Here is a 22,333-nt window from a genome sequence, read left to right as displayed (position 1 = left end):
GAGACACACAATGGAGACACAGCGGCCACGCCCTCTAGCCCCCACAACCACATTCTTCCATCTCCTTAACGTGCCCTCCTGGGAGGGGAGGGGCAGGAGGGGAGGGGCTTGAGGCAGGAGTCTCACCTTGCAGCTCTGGCTGGCCTGGATTTCACACGGCTCTACCTGCCTCAGCCTTCCAGGTGCTGGCATTAAGTGTGTGTCACGATGTCCTCCTTACATGTGAGGAACTGAACATCTAAAACAAAGACGCCTTTCCCAGGATCACACTCCAGGGAGTAGTCGAGCTGGGCTAAGAACCTGCCTCTGGAGTCAGTTCCATGAGAAAGAGCCACTCTGCTTGGTCTTGGGTGTCACATTTGATAAATGGAACTGACCCTGATTTCCCAAGGCTGCTGAGTAGCTTAAATGAACACATTTATGTGAGGAAACACTGTCTCCATTTTGTGTTACTCCTGGTTGTAACCCTGCAAGGACTTCATAGAGCAAGAGTGGTCTATGTCCTCTTCCCGAGGCACGGTGATCTGGCAAGAGCATGGTGCACATAACGCAAGGCTGCTGGCCACTGACCTCCCCCTACCTCCGTGTGCCCACAGACGCAGGCATCGGGAGCCGCCTCCTGGCAGGTAGCACCACAGGTGCCCTGGCTGTGGCTGTGGCCCAACCTACAGATGTCGTAAAGGTCCGCTTCCAGGCTCAGGCCCGGGCTGGTGGTGGTCGGAGATACCAAAGCACCGTCGAAGCCTACAAGACCATTGCACGAGAGGAAGGGATACGGGGCCTCTGGAAAGGTATGTGCTGGCTGTTGGCTTTCCTCCCCTCCTCTCCCATGCCCTGGGCTCACACAAGTTCTCTTTCTACAGGTACCTCTCCCAATGTTGCCCGTAATGCCATTGTCAACTGTGCTGAACTGGTGACCTATGATCTCATCAAAGATACTCTTCTGAAAGCCAACCTCATGACAGGTGTGTTAAAGGTCACTACAAGCTGGTAGGGGGGTCTAGTTGCCTGAAGACCACATCTTTTTATCCTGCTTGCCTTATGTTTTTAGAGGTTATTATTTCTTACCATTCAAATCCAGCTGGATAGAAACCTCACTTTGCACATAAACACGCTAGGTTGACGAAAAGACTCAAATCCCTCTAAGAGATTCTAGCTGTGATCTGTCTTTAAAACAATGAGACCCCTCTGCTGCAGTGGAGGGTTGTGGGCTGGAAGAGCTGACAGCCTTTTCTGCTGCTTCATGGCAGATGACCTCCCTTGCCACTTCACTTCTGCCTTCGGGGCGGGTTTCTGCACCACCGTCATTGCCTCCCCTGTTGATGTGGTCAAGACGAGATACATGAACTCTGCCTTGGGCCAGTACCACAGCGCAGGCCACTGTGCCCTTACCATGCTCCGGAAGGAGGGGCCCCGGGCCTTCTACAAGGGGTAAGTTTCTGATTCCCTCACCCAACTCCAGAGAGAGAAGTGAGATGCAGCCAAATGTCAGATATCCCATAGATGCTGTCACCTCTGTTTTTTAGAGGTTAAAATGGGGGTTGGGGAGAAAGGTGGCTCAGTGGTGGAGTGCTTGCTTATTAGCATGTTTGGAGGCCCTGGGTTCTACTCCCCAGCACAGCAGGAGGAGGGAGCTGGGTACTTGGGATTCTTGCTCTTGGGCACATGGCCATGGGCCTCTTCACCAGATCCTCAGCCTCCTTTGAGATGGAGTCCACGGGTTAGGAGAATGGATGCGCCCAGCGGTAGAAGCAGGTGGTGGAGGGGCCTCCATGACTTGTGTTTGCTCTCTCTAGGTTCATGCCTTCCTTCCTCCGCTTGGGATCCTGGAATGTAGTAATGTTTGTCACCTACGAGCAGCTCAAAAGGGCCCTAATGGCTGCCTATAAATCCCGAGAGGCACCCTTTTGAGTCTCTCCAGCTGCTGACCTGGACCCTGCTCCCTGTCCCTGCCCCGTTTTTTCCTTCATCCTCTGCTCAGCCCCAATCTCTTCCCATTTCCTGTACCCCAACTCCCTTCCCACCTCATCTCCCTACGCCTCTGTATTGATGACTCCACAGTGAGGAGGCCTGACACCAGACCCTGAGCCCTCAGTCCTTTCTACAGTTAAGCCCAAATCTTTGTCCTTGTCCCCAGCCCAGCTCAGCCAGCCTTCACCCATAAAGCAAGCTCAATGTTGGTGTCTTCTTTCTCTTTTTTTTTTTTTTTTTCTGAGACAGGGTTTCTCTGTGTAGTCCTGGCTATCCTGGAACTCACTCTGTAGACCAGGCTGGCCTCAAACTCAGAAATCCGCCTGCCTCTGCCTCCCAAGTGCTGGGATTACAGGCGTGCGCCACCACCGCCCGGCTAGGTGTCTTCTTTCTCATATCTCTTTATAGATATAGAAATATCTTAGTCCAAGGGACCTTTTCAGGACCTTGGCAGGCAGGTGAGGAATCAGTGACTTTAAAAAGGGATGTGACCCACATTCCACTTGTAGCATCTGAGGGGGGCTGGAGGGTCTTCTGGTCTGCAACTCCAGACCCAGTGTCGGCTCCGGAGATCAGTGGCACAGCCAGGGGGCAGCACAGCCTTTGTCTATTCTACGCTTTCCTGAGTGCCATGTAAGCTGTCACTCAGTACTGGGTACTGTAGATACTCCAGAGCTGCCTTCCCCACCCACCCTGGCCAGGCTTATCGATCTGCAGAGGGGAAGTATCTCTGTCCCCCCATATCAACTTGTTGGGAGATGTAGGGAAACTCCAGAACTTTCCTTTCTTTGGGGCTTTTACACATAGCAACCCACCTCCCGAAGCCATAGACCTACAGAGGGCAAGGGAGGCTGTCCCCAGCCTATAATCACACCCTGAGCCATGCTCCGAACAGGGGGCTGGGCAGGTCTGACCCATGAAGGGGGGCGGGGGAGTTCAGGCTTCCCTGGCAAACATCCAGCCTGCAGGGATTTTGGGAGTTTTTTGTTGTTGTTTCAGACAGGGCTTCACACTGTAGCATAGACTGGCCTGGAACTCACAGTGTAGTCTAGGCTAGCCTTGAACTCATGACAATTCTGCCTGAGTTTCCTAAGTGCTGGGATTACAGCCACCTATAGTACCTGACCTCTGAGGAGCCTTTCTGTTGGGAGTCTTACCTTCCCCCAGGTTGGGGACCAGTCACCGCGTAGGTTGTCAGAGTGTTTCCGTTTGTCCTCTTTCCAGCCAGTTCTGAGCCGGGAGAAGGAGGCAGGACTACTCAAGGAGCAGGATCGGTGAGGTCCCAGAACAGGGCTGGGCCTGTCAAGTCTCCACAGCCCATTTTATACGTTTCAGACATCTCATGCCTGTCTCAGCTAAGAGACAAGACACACAGTGCCCAGTCCTCGGGGTCCTCGGGGGGATTGTCTGGCAGCTATGAAGCTGGGCCCAGACAACAGGATGTCCTTTCTCCCAGCCTAAATCAGCTGTAGCTTCTGCCCCTTCACCTCTTTAGTAGGCTGGGTCAGAGCTAGGAAGTTAGCCCTTTCCAGTGCTTGGCAAGAGGCCAGGCTGTTACACTGGCTCCCAGAGAAGAGCACCAATTCTCAGCTTCTGGTAAATCCAGCCACGGTCTCAGTCCTGAGGCGGCAAGCCCCAGTGAGGGTCGGCTGGCAGTGTAGCTGGTGTTCTTCGCTTCACCACATAAGGGCACAACAAATGAAGGTCTGGTTAAGTCCTTCAAGGAACAGTTTACTACCCTAGGTATGTTAACAACAGCAGACAAATAGGTCAAGAGAAGGCACACAGTCTGTCTAGTAGTTCCTTCACCAGACATGTGGTATAGATGTGAGACCACTAGACTCCATGACTGGGAATGCTGTCGGTTGGCCTGAGAAAGGCGCAGCAGTCTTTGGAAAGCAGCATAGCAGAGGGCTCAGCAATACTTATGGAGGGGTGTGTGATATGCCCTGATTTTTGCCTCCTTTAAAGGCAGTCCAGTTACTGAGACAGGGATCTCATAAAGGGCTCTGGTAGAGGCCTGAGGCCAAGCTTCCCACAGAGCCCTGCGGGACAGAAGTCCTACTTCCACAACCTCCCTACAGTGCCAGAGGCTTGCCCTCAGAGCAGACGGTTACCGTCATGTCAGTCCTGCCACAGAGGGCAGTGAACATTCCACCATCTGGCTCCACAGGTCTGTAATGAAGGGGTTGAAGTCTGCTGTTAAAAAAACGGAGCCTGGGAGTGTTATCTCTCCCCTTTACTCCCAGCATTGGGAAAGGTGGGGGCAGATTTTGTTTGTGGTCAGCCAGGGATACACAAAGAAACCCTGTCTCAAACAAAAACAAAGATAGATCCAGAGAGGCAGGAGAGATGGCTTGGCAGTCAAGAACACTAACAACTCTGGCAAAGGTCCTGGGTTCCAAACCCAGCACCAACACTGAAGCTCACAACCATCTTTATATAATTCCCATTCCAGGGAGATCTGACACCCTCTTCTGGCCTCTGAGGGCACTGCATGCATGTAACATGCAGGCCAAACAATTTTATTCCAAAAAAAAAAAAAAAGGACCTAGAGAAATGAAGTGACTTGCCCAGGTATCTTACTGAAGGCCCACATCTGACAGTTACACTGACATGCTTACTGGAGCCCCAGGCCTAGAGTCTTTAGCTCCAGTTCTGGTTGGTTGGTTTTGCTTTGTGTTTTTGACACAGAGGCTCTCTGTGTAGCTCTGGCTATCCTGGAACTTTTGCTCTGTAGACCAGACTTGTCTCAGAGATCTACCTGCATCTACCTCCCAAGTGCTGGGATTAAAGGTGTACACCACCATGTTTAGCCCTCTATCTCAGGGTTTTTCTGTTGCTGCCTTCATCATGGTTCATGATGGCTTCAGGCAGTAGGATGACTTCATTCCAAGGCTTTGGGGACAGCAGAGACAAGACTGAATATGTTCAAAAGTAAAATACTTGCCAAGAGCTGCATTCCCACTTTTAAAAACAACAGAATCTTTTAGCTGGGCATAGTGACACATTCTTATAATGTCAGCATGTGAGATGCTGAGGCAGGAGGATCAGGGGTCCAAGGTCAGTCTCAGCTACTGGAAACCTGCCTCAAAATTTAAAAGGGCAAAAGCTAGGTGTGGGGGTGTATGCTTTAAATCCCAATACTAAGAGGCAGGCGCCAAGCAGTGGTGGCACACGCCTTTAATCCCAGCATTTGGGAGGCAGAGGCAGGCAGATTTCTGAGTTCAAGGCCAGCCTGGTCTACAGAATGAGTTCCAAGACAGCCAGGACTACACAGAGAAACCCTGTCTCGAAAAACCAGAAAAAAAAAAATTTGAGGCCAGCCTAGTCTACAAAAGCAAAGTTCAAAGTTTCAAAGAAACCCTGTCTTGGAAAAAAAATGCTTTTAAAGACAAAAGAAAAAATCCTTAAGCTAATCTGGCACTTTGAATGGCAGGATTTTAAGTACTGTGGACAATCTGTGGGTTTTTCATATCTCAGAAGCCACTAGACCTGCTTGCTGCCCACAACGCTAGACCTAATCACAGCCTAAACTCAAACCCTAGACAGGGCAAGCTCCTTAGCACAGAAGAGGAACACGGTGTTATTGACTTTAAAGGCATGGGTGTGGCCCTGGAAGCCAGACCTCCTCCAGGCCACCGGGCAATGACGCTGTGACCCTCTCTATAACCCTCTCTGTAGTCTAACCATGAGTTTACTGTCTATCTGTAGGCAGGCTGTAAGATCCACTAACAAGGTCAGTAACCAGTGCGAGAGCAGGAGCTCAAGTGTCCATGCCGCCCAGGCTGCCGGCCCAGAGGCAGCCTAAAACCCATTTCATAGACAAGAGACCAGAGCTCTTCTGGCACTGTGTTCTGGGTGTGACTCTCTTTTTTTTTTGGTTTGGTTTGGTTTTTTGAGACAGAGTTTCTCTGTGCAGCCCTGGCTGTCCTGGAACTGACTCTGTAGACCAGGCTGGCCTTGAACTCAGAAATCCATCTGCTTCTGCCTCCCAAGTGCTGGGATTAAAGGCATGCGCCATCACTGCCCAGCTTCTGTGTGTGACTCTTAACTGAAGCCTGTGAGCCTGTTTGGAGTAGCCTAAGGTTCTGATGGTAGCCTAGCCACCACAGGAGTGCTGGGACAAGCGCTCTGTCCCTGTGCTTTCCTTTTCCTGTCTATATTTCTCAAGACAGCATAGTCCATAGATGGTTTCTCTAAAGATATATGTAAGGTGGCAAGAGCAGAAGGACCCTAGAGGTCACATAGCCCTGTCTCCTGTTGCCAAGATGGAAGCAAGAGACTCTGAAGTCTCGGGAACAGTCCATGTCTAGGAAGTCAAAATGGGGCCCCAGGTGCCTAGCTTTTGGGGTCCTGCAGGAAGCATCCTCCCAACTCATTTCCCGTCATAGCTAGAGGATAGGAAAGGAATCTTTATTATGTCAGCCTACGATCTTACGCCTCCCCATCTTCACAGGCTGTGGGAGTTGAGTGGGTAGGAGCGGGCAAGGCCCAGCTAGCCCTCTCCATCCCCATTCCTGCTCAGGTCCCCCAGAATTAGGTCAGCAATGCCTGGCGCAGCATCTGCTTCTTCTGGGGTGTGAGACGGGTAGGGAACTGGATGTCAAAGAAGATGAAGAGGTCTCCCTTCTTGGTGGGGTTCTCAGGCAGTGGCATCCCCTCACCTGGCACCATCTTGAAGTACTTAGGGCTAAGACAGGAAGAGAAGAAAGAAGGAGCATAGAAGGCTCAGCAGTGTCCAATGGATGCACACCATCCTAGCTCACAGAACTGCAGGAGTGGGCCATCATTACAGCTTCCCAGTAGATGGCCAGGTCTCACACGCCAGAACGGGTAGGAGAGAGCTGAAGGAGAGATTGTCTTGTTCCAAATACAACACTCCTCGAAACCCTTGCTCAAAGTGAATACCCTGCTGGCTGACCCCTGGAATTGCACATTCCCCTAGGAAGTGAAGCTAAGTTGGGGTGAGAGTCAAATCTTCCCTTCTCTGAGACTTCTCTTGGAACAAGACTTGGGAGCTACTGTTCCATGCTCTGATGAAAGTTTTTGGGATGGAGACAAGAAATTGATCAACGTACAGGGGCTTCCCGTGGGTAAGAGAAAGGCGATCCCTCTGTAGGGTGAACACAGCCCACAGCTCAGGCAGAGGCTGGTGGATTTGAATCCCAGCCTGGGTTCCCAGGGAAATCCTTCTTTGGCGGCAGCCTGCACAGCCCTACCAAGTCTCAGTCCATCCTTTCTTGTGACTACTTGGGGACTAGGCAGGCAGACTCACTGGACAATGTCGTTGATGGGGATGTTGAGTAGTCGATCATCCAGGGTCTTCACCTCCACCGTGCAGCAGGTAAGGGCCTGGGGGTGGTTAGAGTGTGAGGGGTTTACGCCACAGCCATTCTATTTAGAAGGCGTCTGGGAGTCTATCTGGGTTCCATCCCTGAGCCGGGCAGTTTGGTGATGACAGAGTGTAATGCTTTTGAGAGGCAGGGATGACAGGCTCTGAATGCTGCCATGCAGTAGGGGCAGCAGCTCTAGGGTGGGGTGGGTGGGGTGAAAATGCCACAGCCAGGCAGGTGTGCTCACCCTGAGAGCTGAGGTGCAGAGAATGAGTCAACAGTGGCACCTTGAGGAGAACCGCCTGGACATGCTGAGACCGTGAGGACAGCAGCAGCACCAGGACAAAGTGGAAAGATGAGGTGGGCAGGGAGGGGCTGTTGCACAGATCCACCTCAAGCCAGGGAGAGAGCACAGGCCCCTGCCTGCGACTGGTAGAAGTTGGTTAGGGGAGAAGAGATGAAGCCTGAGCTGGGGCAAGTGGGGTTCATTCTGGGCCCCCATGCCCTTCTGCACTGTACCCACTCACCTTACCCAAAGGAATGGGGTACACAAAGAAGAGGTTGTCATGCTCCCTGCGGAAGCGAGGGTGCAGCTTCTCCTTTACAATGAAGATAATATCGGCCGGGATAATGTTGGGGCCCTAGGCAGGAAAAACCAAGGGGTAACAAGTTTATTGCTTCTATGAGTTGGCCACATTTCTGTCTCTACTTGTCTCCAGGTGTCCATCTGTGCAGTGGAGAATTAGACCCTGTTTTCTAGAGGAGGCATTCAGTGTGGCCTAGGGCCACCCCCTAGAGAAGTCTCCCTGGATCACCCTCCACTCCCAAAGTACTTCTCTACTGAGCATGCTCAAAGTAAATGCTCTCAGTAGAGTGGGGCAGGGACTTGTTCAAGTGATAGCTGGACCCTGGGCTGGGGCCAGACAGCGTCTCTGCCTAACAGATACTCAGCAGTGATTTCACTTCAGGGAGCCACCCTGAACTCTGACCTCTCTTCTGGCCACTGAAGACAGAGAGCAAGAACAGGACGAGAGCTGCTCCCAGGACGAGAAATAGTCAGATGGTCAGAAGTAGCCATGTCGGGCACTTGGGAAAAGGTGGCCAGAGTGGAGGATGTTGGCACGGGGTATCTATTTGCTTGCTTGCCTTCTTGCTTCCTCATGACAGAGTCTCGCTCTGTAGCCAGACTAGCCTGGAATTCACTGTCACCCAGGCTGAACTTGAACTCCTAAGGTTCAAATGATCCTCCTGCCTCAGCCTTCTGAGTTACTGTGGCTTGCAATGAATGACCCAGGTTGAAGCATGATTGTTGGAAGCAGGTGTTTTTCAGGTAAGAGAGGAACAGGTATGGGCAAGGGATGTCAGCATGTAAGATGAAAGGACACAGCTTTCTAGTACAATAACAATGTTTTCCACAAGTATTTTAGTTTAATATTGTTATTAATTAAATGCTTCTGAACATCTTTCTCCTTGGGTTTTCTTCAGACTTGAACCAAAGAAAACTGGAAAGACACTGGAGGGGAAGCTGAGTTCTCCCACCAGGGGTGCGTGTGTGTGTGTGTGTGTGTGAGAGAGAGAAAGAGACAGAGACAGAGAAACACAGAGAGAGAGAGCACAAGGGCATATTTTATGTATGTGCTGGGGGCTACAAATTGACAACTGTTCTCCATCTTATTTTTGAGATGGGATTGCTCCTGACCCTAGAGGACATCAATTCATCAATTCAGCTGGACTGGCTGGCTAGTGAACCCAGATATCTTCTGTCCCTGCCTCTCCAGCACTAGGATCACAGAGGTGATCTGCTGAGGCTCTGCCAATGGTGCTTGGGGATCAAGTCCAGGTCTCCATCCCTGGGTGATATTGGGTCATCTCCCCAGGCTCTTCTTTCTGCTTTTTGTGTTCATATTTTGAGCAAATTTCTTTCATCTTGGAGCCTCAGTTTTCCCACTGTGTAAAATGGTAGTGATCCTCAACCCGAGGTCGCAGAGGGATTGGGAGGCTCTGTCCCTGGGAAGGGACTCTAGGGACCAGCTCACTCTACTAGACCAGAACTTGTAGGGACAAGAAAGAATATGGGCTCCTTCCCTCTCAGTCTTCCCACTACCTGAACTTGGTGACTGACCCGAGCCAGCCTCTCTCCCTCTCACCTGGTCCCCTTCCTTCTCAAAGGTGATGCGTGTGCCCTGCCTCCACCCAGGCCTCACATCGATGGTCAGGATCTTGTCCTTGATAGTGGAGGAGTACCTGTCTTCATTTAGCACCTGTGGCGACAGGGGGAGAAACGAGGAGTTGTCTCAGGGGAAAGGCTCTGTGGAGTGTACTCAGTACGCATAGTAATGGGGGACCAGAGTCATTCCCACTCCTGTCCCGCTGCCAGCTTGTGACTCTTCCAAGGCAAGGCATGTCCTCAAGTTGATAAAGCCATGGCCTGAGACACCAGTCACCACATCCCTGGCCACCAACAAGAACACAGTGAAGGGCGCCTCTCTCCACATCCCAGAAATCTAGCCCTAATCCCAAAGTCCTCTCTATCCTACCCCAGGCTCCACTACCCCCCAGTGTCTATTACCACATGACTAGAGATCCCAGGCTTCAGTTTCCAGGAAGTTATTGGTGGTATGGAGAAAAGCGGGGGCTGGTCACAGGCATGCAGTGGACCTCTCAGAAGGCAAGAGATGTAAAGCATCTCCCACACTGTGCCTGCAGCCATGAGCCCACAGTGCCGCACGGACAGCATGCTCACAGTGGGCAAAGGGAAGGAGGAAGGCTGAACCACAGGCCAGGGCCAGGCCAAGGACTGAATGTTGCAGCAACTACTCACAAGGGTCTTCCCTAAGCTGTCGCCTTAGAGACTGTGCCAGCCCACCTCCGTGCCCAACCTGTGGCCAAGGCACACAGTCCTTGGGGTGTAGAGTCTGTAATGCCCTGGAGTGAAATTTATAGTAGACTCTTTCTACCCCCACTCCTCCACTTTCCACAAGGGTGGAGCTGGACTGGGAAGGGAAGGGTCCTGTCACCATTAGCTAGCTGCAGACATGACTTCTGTACCAGAAAGAAGGCTGAATCCTTCTATTACTCATCTTAAATTTCAGATTCTAAATTCTAAAGTCTAAAATTGCTGAGTCTTTTGACCTAAGATCCCATGATTCCATCAGAAAAGGTTGCCAAGTTTTCCTGTTAGGGGAGGGGAACCTGACGGGAGGTCTGTGGAGGCAGGTGTTGCCTGTTAAGAGGAGCAAGCTAAGTACTCACCCTTCGGGAAATCTTAATTTTTTTGGTGCAGCCAAAGAATAAGTCCTCCAGGGACAAATAGAGGTCTCGTTCAATGGGAGGGTCTTGTTTCTGGACTCCTCGGCCCCGAAGCCCCCCAAAATTCAAATCGATATCACTTCCTTCTGCATCAAAAAATTCTAAAAGAGACAGAATTAGTAACAGAAATGATGTCCAAAGATACAGATCAGACAGACAGACACTGATACATACACAGAGACACACATACAGATACACAGACACACACGCTCACACAATGACACACATGTACTCAGAGACACACAGACACACACACACACTCACACACCCTTGTATACCCTTGAGCCTCCTCAGTGCCCCAAGAATAAGGTTCAGCACAGCATTCCCACCTCTCAGACCCATGGACCAAAGGGCTGCTTTGTTTCATTTTGTTTCGGGCCTTGAATTCAGGCCACATCCTCCTGCCCCAGCCTCCTGAATGCTAGGATTACAATTGTGAGCTACCACACTTGACTTTAAGAAGCTATTCTTAGCCGGGCAGTGGTGGCGCACGCCTTTAATCCCAGCACTTGGGAGGCAGAGTCAGGTGGATTTCTGAGTTCGAGGCCAGTCTGGTCTACAGAGTGAGTTCCAGGACAGCCAGGGCTATACAGAGAAACCCTGTCTCGAAAAACCAAACAAACAAACAAAAAAAAAAGAAGAAGAAGAAGAAGAAGCTACTCTTAGATGCAGACCAGTAACCACCAGCCCTTGCCAGGTCTCTGACTCCCACAGAGTGAGGTGCTGGCAGCTCCTGCTGTGTGAACAAATTGAGGCATCGCTCTGAATGGTAGATCCTGGTAGTGCAGAAAAGGTGCCATTCAGGCAGAGTGGGTCTGAATAGCCACTTCCCCAAGCCCTACTGACCTTCTCTGCCCTTCTCCAGGACCATCCTAGACAACCCAGTCTCAAGCTCTCTGGAGTTACAAGCTGATATATAAAAGGATTTGGGCTGGTCAGTGGCAACTGTGAGTGATCAAAAACATGCCCCAAGCTCCTTTCCTCAAGCTCATTCACCCACACCTGATGCCCTTGCCTTAACCTGATGGCATGAGGAAGGAGGGAGGGAGAAAAGGAGGGAGGGAGGGAGGGAAGGAGGGAGGGACTTCAGGTCCGTTTGGAGTACTATAGTCCTTTGGAACTCATTTTAAAAGTCTGTGGCATGGCCTGCCCTATACCATTAAGTTGAGACACAGCTAAGCCTTTGGGAGAGCCTGCTGTGAATCGGCTCTGCACTCAGTAACTTTCATCCTTTATGGCCCAGAGAGGCCAACAAAATGCTCATAGTTCCGTAGCTCGAGAGTAATGAAGTTGGGACTGGTACCCCAGGACCACTTGGCCACAGAATCTGTGCCCTTGGTCACTATGCTGTATTGCTAGATATGGAGCCCTTTGTAAGCTTTGGGGTCAGAGGTGGCTGTTATGTACCCTGCCTCTCACGGTCGATACCATGGAATAAATGTGACAAACAGGATGGTAAAAGGAACATCAACAGCTGGAAGTGTGCAGTGGCTTCAGACATGACAGCTGAGACCTAGTGTCATAGCTCAGTAAGTAAAGGCACTGTTACGAACCTGACTCCTGAGGGTGACCTCCGAGCTGCACACACCAAATAGATAGAGTGAAATTTCTTTGTTTAAAAAAGGGACTGCCAGCCAGGCAGTGGTGGCGCACACCTTTAATCCCAGCACTTGGGAGGCAGAGGCAGGCAGATTTCTGAGTTCGAGGCCAGCCTGGTCTACAGAGTGAGTTCCAGGACAGCCAGGGCTACACAGAGAAACCCTGTCTCGAAAAAAAACAAAACAAAACAGGACCAAGGAGGTAGTTCCATGATAAGAGTCTTTGCCTAGCCCACTGGCTCTCATCCTTCCTAATGCTGTGACCCTTAATACAGTTCCTCATGTTCTGGTGACCCCAATCATAACATTATTCCATCACTACTTCATAACTGTGATTCTGCAACTGTTATGAATCATAATGTAAATATATTTTGAAGACAGAGGCTTGCAAAGGGTCATGATCACAGGTGGAGAACCGCCGGCCTAAACTGTACAAGGTCTCCATTTCACTGCTCAGCAGCACAGGGTATTTTTAAAGACAGAGATTTCTGGAAGGACATGGAGGATGTTAAACGTGAGTAGCTGCATCTAGGGGAGGAAAGGAAGTGGAGCATTAGAATATTTTAAAGTGAGTCGGGTTTTAATTTTGGTGTGGTGGTTTACATGTGTAATCCCAGCACTTTGGAGCCTGGAGAATTTGAGCGTAGTTTGCACTACAGAATGAAACCCTGCCTCAGATAAATAAACAAGCAATCCATTTTCTTTCCATGTTCCCCGTTTATTTCCTTTTTTTTCTTCAAGATTTATTTATTTTATATAAATGAATGCTCTATCTGCATGTATACCTGCAGGCCAGAAGAGGGCATCATAGATGATTGTAAACCACCGTGTGGTTACTGGGAATTGAACTCAGGACCTCTGGAAGAGCAGCTATTGCTCTTAACCACTAAGCCATCTCTACAACCCTCTATTTGTCTCTTAAAGAGACAAAACCAGGCTGGATGTGGTGACTCACACCTGTAATCCTAGCAATAGGGAGGCTAAAGCAGGAGGATTGCCATGAGTTCAAAGCAGCCAGACTACAAAATGAATTTGGTCTTCCTACAGAGTTAGACCAAGCCTAAGAGGGTGCAAAGATGGCTCAGTGGTTAAGAGCACTTGTTTCTCTTGCAGAGAATCCATATTCAGTTCCCAATACCCACATGTTGACTTGCAACTACCCCTAATTCTAGTTCCAGAAGATCTGATGTTTTCTGACCTCCTTGGTTACCTAGCACACATATGTGTGTGCGTGTGCATGTGTGTGTGTGTGTGTATACATATATATGTGTATGTGTATATGTATATATGCAAAACTGTCACACACATAAAATAAGTCTAAAATTAAAGAGAGAGAGAGAGAGAGAGAGAGAGAGAGAGAGAGAGAGAGCTGGGTGTGGTGCTGCATGCCTGTGATTCCAGCACTCAGGATGCAGGGGGATGAGTGCAAGGTCATCCCTGGCTAAGCATTGGCTGGCCCTGGAAACCTGTCTGAAGAATAATGATAATAACAATAAAGCAGGCAAAATAAGCAAAAAGCAAACAAACCTAGCTAATAAGAAAGGCATCTTCTGTAACTGTATTCTTTTCCAGTAAGGAAAGGAGTGGGGCGGATTCTTACCACTGAAGGGGTTGTCTCCTCCAAAAAACTCGTGGAACACTTTTTCAGGGTTGCCATGGAAGACATAGCCCGTCGTCCATGGAGTCTGGGATCCAAACTCCAGGGGAATCCCACCCTTCAGGCCTTCCTCACCAAACTTGTCATAGATGCCTCGCTTCACGGCTGTGGAGACAAGTGACCTTGAGGAGGGCTCCAGGGCTTATGTGGTGGGAGAGACAGAGGTAGTGAGAGAGCCAGGTGAGGCACAAGGACAGCCTTATCTCCTGCAGGCTGGAAGTCTCTAGGAGACAGAGGGTCAGTGTCGCTCGGTGTGAGTGTCAGAGCTATTCATCTAGCCTATAGATCCTATAGATCCTATAGGATAGCCCAGGAAAGCAACGAGAAAGCCTGCCTGGGCTTTGAGAGGAATTGAGGGACTGAGAGTCGGGTACACACCTGGGTCTGACTTAGCTCAGACTTGGGAGGGAAATGTAAAATTCTAAAATCTTAAAATTTTAGACTATAAGAATTCTGAACTTGCAAATTTTAAAATCCTGAAAAGTCGGGGCTGGAGAAGCCACAGTCTAGCTGTTCTAATAAACAGTCAGAGCCCCAAGACCATGCCCTAGAGAAGCCAGCTGGGCAGCTGGTCTTCGCCAGGTAGTGAGTCACCCTCATCTCACACAACTGATTTTCAATGGGTGAGGTCTGATGGCTTTAGGCTTCTCCTTGGCCCTCTGCTCCTGCTGTCCCTGGAGATAGTTTGGGAAAATAAATCAGAATGTCCCTTCTGCCTCAGCCCTCTGTCCCCGGCAGCTAGCATCCTCCTCCAAAGCCTCAGGAAGGCTCCTCTCTGCAAGCGATAAGCCCATCCACCTGATGTGTAGCGGCCTGGTTTGCCCTTAGTTTGTCTAGATGCTGGGAGGGAGGATGGTTTCTTACTTTTTACTCTGCAGGTCACCTGACAGTCTAGATGCTTGAGGAATGGTCTTAATGGAGGGGTAGCCCACCACCACTCACGGTCGCTCAGCACATCGTAGGCTTCTGCTATTTGCTTGAATATCTCTGGTGCAGTCGGCTCACTTGACTTCAACGGGTGATTCTTCAGGGCAAGTTTCCGGTACCTAAAGGGGGAGGAAAGGAAGCCTTTGCCTCTGACCTGCCTTTGAGGATAGAGCATATCCGGGGCTGGCTCTGCTTTCTAGCTTTGTTATGAACCAGAGAGAGCAGAGCGGCACAGGTGTCAGTGGCTGTGGGGTGTGTTGCTTGGATCTTTTAAAAGAGAATCTGGGGTAGAAAGCACAGTTGGCCCACAGCCTAGACAGCTGCTCCCTAGGCTTCTCTCCTAAGGCTGCTTGGCCCCTTAGCTGTCACAACTGAGACCTAAGTACAGCAGGGATTTGGTGATGGTCCACCTGGGAGACACAGAACACCCCCAGGTTAGCTTCTTATCACTGTGACAAAATACCTTTAGTTAATGGTTTTCATACATAGGTGGCTGACTATTGCTTTCAGGTCGAGAATCATGGCAGGAGCCAAGCTGCTTGCCTGTATGGCAGCCAGGAAAGAGACAGAAAGAGAAGTGGAAGGGGAAAGGGAGAAAAGAATAGAAAGGAGTGGAGGGGAGGAAAGGGGAAATGGGGACACAAGAGAGGGGGAAAAGGAAGGGAGAAGATAGGAGGGAAACGAAAGGGAAGAGAAACACAGAGGTGGGTCTGGGGACAAGACATCAAAGGCCAACTCCAGAGCCCCCCCCTTCTTCTAAGTAGTCCCTTCCTTGTAATAGCCCATTCCAGTATGAAGGGATTATCCCATTAATTAATTGACTGGTTGATAAATTAATGACGACATTTACACCCTCCTGAGCCAGTTGTTTCCCATTGGCACAACCTGCTAGGAACGAAGCCTTTAACCAATGAACACTTCACATTCAAACCGCAACAAGACTCCCCCACAGGCTACACTTAGCTCCCCTACCTAAGCCTCCCTCCCTTTCTAGTCACAGGTCTGGGGCCTACACTGCAGTCTGCAGTCTGTCTGTTTTTCCCCGAGTCGGTTCCTGCGGTACACTGATCTAATTCTGTCTCAGTGTCTACTTTGCAGAGGGCCACGGGCTTCTCACGTGCAGGATGATGGACCCTCGGGTCCCATCAGGCCCTGGCACTCTCTTCCACCTCTGGGCTCGCTCTTGCCCCAATTACACATCTGCCACCCCACCACTCTTCCCTGGGGTGACTGCAGCATCTGAGGATACACAGTGTCAAGAGAGAGCGAGTGGATGGTCTGTGGAGTTTAATAAAGGGATCATTCACCAAGGCTCAGGAAGAAGATCACCACAGAAGATAGTCATGCTGGGGGAGGGGCATGCTGACCTTCCGCAGATCTAGGAGTGAGAACCGGGAACTGTGCTGAACCCTGAAGGGTGTGCACATGACCTGGCGGGAGCTGAGACCAGTTAAGGGATCCGAGCCCTCTGGAGAGGGCCCGTAAGAAGGGGCCTGTGATGTAAGCACCGAAACCCACTCCCCCCCTCTATCCTCTTGCTTCCCTCCCCTTTAGGAGGTGCAGGGAGGCATGCGACCAAGGAAACCTGCCATGGCAGGGAATGCAGAAGGAAACCTCCAGTCTGAGTCGCTCTGTCCCAGTTTGACCTCACGCAGCCCCTGCTGGGTCTGATCAGAGCTCCTGCCCAGCCCTACCACACAGGCGTCTGGCATTCTCATTTCACAGTCTGCAGGCTGAGCTCATCTCCCACACAGCCGATGCCCATTTCCTACCAGTTCACTTCCCTGAGCCACAGACATCTGTGCCCGGCCCCTGTATCTCACCATCTTCTCCCAGGCCTTGCAGTTACCTGGGATCCAGAGCCCAAACAGGACCTCCGTTCCCACTACCCTCACCCATTGCCACAGCTAGAAATCTTTTTTTTTTGTAAAGAATTATTTATATATGAGCACACTGTAGCTGTCTTCAGACACACCAGAAGAGAACATCGGATCCCATTATAGATGGTTGTGACAGAGGACCACTTCTCCTGCTACTTCACCCACCTCATTTGTTAACACAGTCTCTCGGTGATCTGAAACTACCCAAGTAGGCTAGGCTGATTGTCCAGGCAGCCACAGGAATTCACCACCTTTGTCCACCTCCCCAGAGCTAGGTTACAAAGCAAAACACAGCTTTCTGCCTGTGGGTTCTGGGGATCTAGCTTGGATCCCCTGCTTACACAGCCGCCACTTTACCATCTGGGTACTCTATCTCCTACTCCACATGTTCTCTCTCTCTCTCTCTCTCTCTCTCTCTCTCTTCTTTCTTTCTTTCTTTTAAGAGATGAGAAGCTGAGGCTCAGAAAGGTTGAACTGCCTGAGAATGTTGTACTTCCTGTCTTGGGGCTTTCTATTGCTGTGCTGAAACACCATGAGCAGAAGCAGCTCGAGGGGTTTGTTATGTCTTACATGTCTGCAATCAAATCAAATCTTCCATCATCAAAGGAAGTCAGAGCAGGAACTCAAAGAGGGAACCTGGAAGCAGGAGCTGATGTGGAGACCAGGGAGGGGTGCTGCTTACGGGCTTACCCTCTGTGGCTTGCTCAATCTGCTTTCTTAAAACACCCAGGACCACTTGGCCAGGGATGGCACCATCCACAATGGGCTGGAGCCTTCCCCATCAATCACTAATTAAGAAAAGGCACCTTGCCCACAGGCCGGTATGGTGGGGACAGGACGTAACTTACGTCAAGTCCACATAAAACTAGCCAGCACACTTGATCGCCTGGTAACTGGGCTATCCTTATCTATTTGCCAAGGTAACCATTCCTTTCTCTCGTGGTAACTTTTCACTTGGTAAGTCCCACTGGCCAGTGAAAGCCCTGAGGAGTGGATTAAATAAGGCAATGATGGAAGGTTCTCAGAACAGCACCTACATGCTCAATAGAGGCAGCTAGTGTACCCCAAACCTCCAGTTGCCTCGGTTGCTTCCCTTTTTCTTTATACCTTTGATGACAAACTAATTTCCAAACTCAGTGTCTCTTCTCCAGCCCACTGCAGAGCCTTAGTCTTCCTTCAAGCCTTGTCCTTTGGCTTGATTCTCAGGACAGCCCCCTTAAAGCCCCTTACCTCTCAACACAGGCTTCTGCAGCACTGGGTATGTCTCCTTTTATAACACACATTCCACAGCCAATGGGCTGCACTGTACCCAGCCCAAAAGATTAGTGCTCCATTAAAATTTGTCCAAAACTTCTTTTCCAAGGAAAACTTTAAAAGATCAAAAATTTGAGAATGATTGCCTGACCGCTGTCCTAGATGCCCCCTAAAACACACACACACACACACACACACACACACACACACACACACACACCTTTTCTTATACAAACAGGGCCTTGCTATGCAGCTCAGGCTAACCACAAACTCACTATTTGGGGATTACAGACATGTACCATCTCACCCATATCTAGACTGTCACAAAGTCCCTGAGACTTGACAGAGGTATTCAGAGATGGAGATCACTCAGTGACAAAAACCTCTATCATGGCCAAAATGAAAACTGTAACAGCCACTTGTCCAGGTCATTTCTGGTCCACACACCTGTGGTTTTCCATGAGACTCAAGATAAGGTCCAAATGGTCCCTTGTCTTCATTTCATAGCTAGAAATTCGGACATCACCCAAGAAGAGCTGAGGGGCAGGAGCATTGGGCCTGGGAAGCCCACTGAAGCACTAAGGGTGTGTCTGAATTTCCAGTCTGTGTCCTGACCAGCACAAAGTCAGATGGGGCATACAAGTGGTGAGAGGGGCCCCTTTCCTCCCCTAAACTGCGCAGGGAAACTGTTTTGCTGGCATCAGGGTGGGGCTGCCTCTGCACATGCCAGGCTAGGATCCCGCCCACTTACGCCTTCTTGATCTGGGCATCCTCTGAGTTGCGAGTGACCTGGAGCACAGCATAGTAATCCAGCCCCATGGCTGGTAGCAATGGGTCTGTTTTTCCTCAGACTCCAGCCTCTGTTAGTCTGCGTTCTGTGGTTGCTCCTGACAACCACGAGTGGCACCCTGGGAATTGTAGTCTTTCCATCTTGAACAAATGGCCCTGGGGCGGCTCATAGCTGGTTTCGTGATCCCGATAAAGGTCACACAGCTCAGAAACTGGAGTCTCCAAGAGCCTTTTTGCTTATTTTTTAGTACAACGACCGCCTTTAATTTAAAATATTCAGAACAAAGCCGGTTGTACTGGTGAAACAGCTTTAATCCCAGAACTCGGCAGAGACAGTCGTGGGCTGGAAGCTAGCCTAATGTACATAATGAGTTTTTTATGGCTCTGGGGTCGTTCAGAGATTCACTGACTCAGTTTTGGTTTTAGTAAATTAGAGGCTTTTGACCAAACCAGAGAGAGTTCTTTAGGTATGACACTGGCTATTGTTAGCCAAAGGATTATAAAGGAAAGACCCACAAAGTTATAATTTGGGGGAGCCAAATTAACTCAGATCATGTCTGGGTGTGGGCAAGGGTTGATTTTGTAGCAGCCATGCAGCAGGTGTCTCAGCCATCCAAGCAAGCTGGCGGTTCACAGAAAAGCAGAGCTTAGCAGTTAGCCTGTTTAATCTTGTGACCCAAACCTTGCATGAATAGCACAGCCAGTGAAATGTTTTGCAACAATCAACAATTTTTAAACAATAGCCCAACTATACCAGGAAGTGGTACATCTCAGGCCAGCTCACCTGGTACTTCAAGGTAGGGGCAACTTCTTTGTGGCTTATACAAGTTAAAAACAATTTTGTTTTTACAAGCCTAGCACAATAAATCTATCCTCTAAACACACTGTTCACCATCATGTTTCAGGATCGCTATACAGTGAGAACTTGTCACTTTTAAAAGTGTTTGTTGTTTGTTTATTTTTTGTTTGTTTTGGGTTTTTTTGGTTTTTTGTTTTGTTTTGTTTTTTGTTTTTCGAGACAGGGTTTCTCTGTATAGCCCTGGCTGTCCTGGAACTCACTCTGTAGACCAGGCTGGCCTCAGAAATCCACCTGCCTCTGCCTCCCAAGTGCTGGGATTAAAGGCATGCGCCACCACCGCCCGGCTGTTGCTTTGTTTTGTTTTGCTTTTTTGAGAACAAGTTGAGTGTGGTGTAAGACCAGCTTTGGCTATGGAATAAGTACTTTTTTCCTAAAAACAAATTTATTTGGCTGATTATTTATTTGTTTTTGGTTTTTCAAGACAGGGTTTTTCTGTGCAGCCCTGTCTGTCTGTCTGTCTGTCTGTCTGTCTGTCTGTCTGTCTGTCTTATCTATATCTACTTATTTATTTCGTATGGTTATGTTCCTGAATGCATGTCTGTGCACCACACTTTTTCAGGAACTCACAAAAATCAGAAGAAAGCATAGGATCCCATAGAACTGGAATCACAGGCAGCTGTGAGCTACCATGTAGGTGCTGGGAAACAAAGCTGGGTTTTCTGTAAGAGCAGTAAGTGGTCTTAACTGCTAAGCCTTCTCTCCAGCCCTTATTTTCCCTCCTTATAAGACTGCTTATTTGCACAAAGATACTAGAGCATCTCTGGCTGGAAGAGCATCGTCCCAGTGCTCCCTTCCTGCCTGCTTCCTCCTCTCTGCCTTTCTTTGTAGCTTTACTGTATATGAACATGTCTGGTGATGGTTGACAGCTGACTACAACTGGCTCACTCTCATCACTTCTAACACACCTGCCTCTTCATACTTTAAATTTTATATAAATGGTATCACTATACAGTCAAGCCTCTTGAGCAGTGACTTTCACAGAGCGCCTATCACTCAGCTGTGAGGTAACCTGAAGTAGTTGTTCTCATTTTCATCAGCAATGTCAGCATGGGACCTTGACCTTCTCTCCCATTCCTGATGTCAACACAGTTAGTTTGAGAACAGCCTGTGCTACACAAGAGCCTGTCTCAAACAGGCAAGACGAGGACTCAAGTTTGGATCCCCAGCAGCATATAAAAGTGAGGTGGATCTGTAGCCTCAGTGCTGGCAGGCAGAGGCAGGCGGTCATGGGGCTTCACTGGCCATATGGGAAACCTACAGTTTCTGGTCTCCACTGAGCACACATGCTATGCACACATGGAAAAGCACACCCTTACACACATATACAACAGACATGCAAAAATTGCCAGCCACAAGGACAGAGAAGAGCCTCCAAAGAGGGCAGATAGCAAGCTCCAAAGGAACATGCATTTTTCCAAGAATCGCAGGACCTAAAGAAGTCACAGAAACTAAGATCAAGGTCATGAGTGCACTCTTGAGGATATCAAGGCCTTGGTAAAGCCTACTGAGGTTAAGCCCAAGGCTCCAAAGCGGACCAACTGTAAGCTCAATTGATTTGCCTACAGTGCTCAACCCAAGCTTAGGATAGTAGGATCTTCCAGCCAAAGGCCAATATAAAGACTAAAACAAGGCCCAGTCTCCTGCCATACTTGAAACTCCAGCTCTGGCTCCCAAAGCAGCCTAGGCCACCATGAAGCCTCCGTAGTAAAGGTCTCTGCCAACACAGATACAGGGGCATGGCCAGGAACTCTGGGCTGCTTTACCCCTTGGATAGTATCTTCCTGTGTTGGTAATATAGATTAGTATCATCAGTTATGGGAAATCAGCATCCTGTGCCTCCCAATATGAGGCCCTAAGGACACAAAAATCGCTTCTGTGTTTCTCGCCCAAATGTGAAACCTAAATCTAATCATGAGGAAATATCAGACAAACCCAATCCAAGAGTATAACTCAAATTAGATTCTATTCCAAACACATCAGGCTCATGAAAGACAAAGAAAAGCTGGGAAACTCCTTCAAAGAAAAAATAGAATAATGTATCATGTGCTCCTGGATTAGACCCTTGGCCACAGAAGATAGGATGGCTAGGAAAGGCGTTGCTAGGACAACAGAATGTAGCCTGCAGACTGGGCAACAGGACAGAAACAATGATTGCCTTGTTTTCATAGCTACACAATGATGAGGCAGGAGAATGGCCTTCACTTTAGCAAAAGCATCCTGGAGTATTTTAGAGTGACAGGATGGGGTGTTTATGTAGTACACTAAAACGGGCCAGGAAAAAAATACAAGCAGTGTATACAGAATAATAAAGGAAACAATAAAAAGCTAACAACTTGGAGATCTGGACAGGAATATACAGAACTCTTTTGTACTGATGTGCCTGTGTGTGTGTGTGTGTGTGTGTGTGTGTGTGCAACATGGGTCCCTGTACTGTTGTGTGTGCATACGAAGACCAGAAATCGATGTTGGGTGTCTTTCTCTTTTGCTCTCCATCTTATTTTTTGAGGTAGGGTCTTTCACTGAACCTGGATCATGGACTGGCTAGACTGACCAGCAAGCCCCAAAGATTCTTCTGTCTCTACCTTCTAGCAACAAGCTTCCAGGCACACACTATCATGCTCAGCTTTTTACGTGATGCTGGCGATCTGAACTCAGTACCTCATGCTTGTGAAGCAAGCACTTTACCCACTGAACCACCTTACCATTTCTCTCTCTCTCTCTCTCTCTCTCTCTCTCTCTCTCTCTCTCTCTCT

At 49.3% G+C, this 22,333-nt stretch overlaps 2 protein-coding genes across 2 annotated transcripts in view; one reads left to right on the top strand and one right to left on the bottom strand.

The window, feature by feature from the left end:
- The window catches only part of Ucp2 (uncoupling protein 2), a 6,355-nt gene extending 4,175 nt beyond the window's left edge, over window positions 1-2,180 (top strand). Inside the window, exons 5-8 of the mRNA XM_028770603.1 lie at window positions 597-791; window positions 864-965; window positions 1,251-1,431; window positions 1,797-2,180. Of these exons, the coding sequence (XP_028626436.1) occupies window positions 597-791; window positions 864-965; window positions 1,251-1,431; window positions 1,797-1,911 (593 nt within the window). The 3' untranslated portion in view covers window positions 1,912-2,180. The remainder of the gene's footprint in view (window positions 1-596; window positions 792-863; window positions 966-1,250; window positions 1,432-1,796) is intronic.
- A 4,193-nt stretch (window positions 2,181-6,373) lies between these two features.
- Window positions 6,374-18,751, bottom strand: Dnajb13 (DnaJ heat shock protein family (Hsp40) member B13). The gene is made up of 8 exons (XM_028770609.1): window positions 18,684-18,751; window positions 14,814-14,917; window positions 13,815-13,976; window positions 10,560-10,717; window positions 9,455-9,568; window positions 7,835-7,948; window positions 7,250-7,326; window positions 6,374-6,664 (listed from the first exon to the last, which is right to left on the bottom strand). Exons 1-8 carry the CDS (start codon window positions 18,749-18,751, stop codon window positions 6,511-6,513), a joined length of 951 nt encoding a protein of 316 aa, XP_028626442.1. The 3' UTR covers window positions 6,374-6,510.
- Between the last annotated feature and the right edge of the window lie 3,582 nt (window positions 18,752-22,333).

The sequence above is a fragment of the Grammomys surdaster genome, unplaced genomic scaffold, assembly GCF_004785775.1.
Source record: "Grammomys surdaster isolate TR1022 unplaced genomic scaffold, NIH_TR_1.0 203, whole genome shotgun sequence".
In the NCBI taxonomy this organism is placed as follows: Eukaryota; Metazoa; Chordata; class Mammalia; order Rodentia; family Muridae; genus Grammomys; species Grammomys surdaster.
Note: the sequence above shows the minus strand (reverse complement) of the source record. Positions and strands in the feature narration are given on the sequence as shown.

Excerpts from the sequence above, each read along its gene's own strand:
- Dnajb13 (XM_028770609.1), bottom strand. The coding sequence starts at position 18,751 with ATGGGGCTGGATTACTATGCTGTGCTCCAGGTCACTCGCAACTCAGAG. Across the intron at positions 7,327-7,834 it reads ACCCCATTCCTTTGGGTAAG|GCCCTTACCTGCTGCACGGT; the intron begins GTGAGTGGGTAC and ends AACCACCCCCAG. Across the intron at positions 6,665-7,249 it reads CCCATCAACGACATTGTCCA|CCCTAAGTACTTCAAGATGG; the intron begins GTGAGTCTGCCT and ends TTCCTGTCTTAG.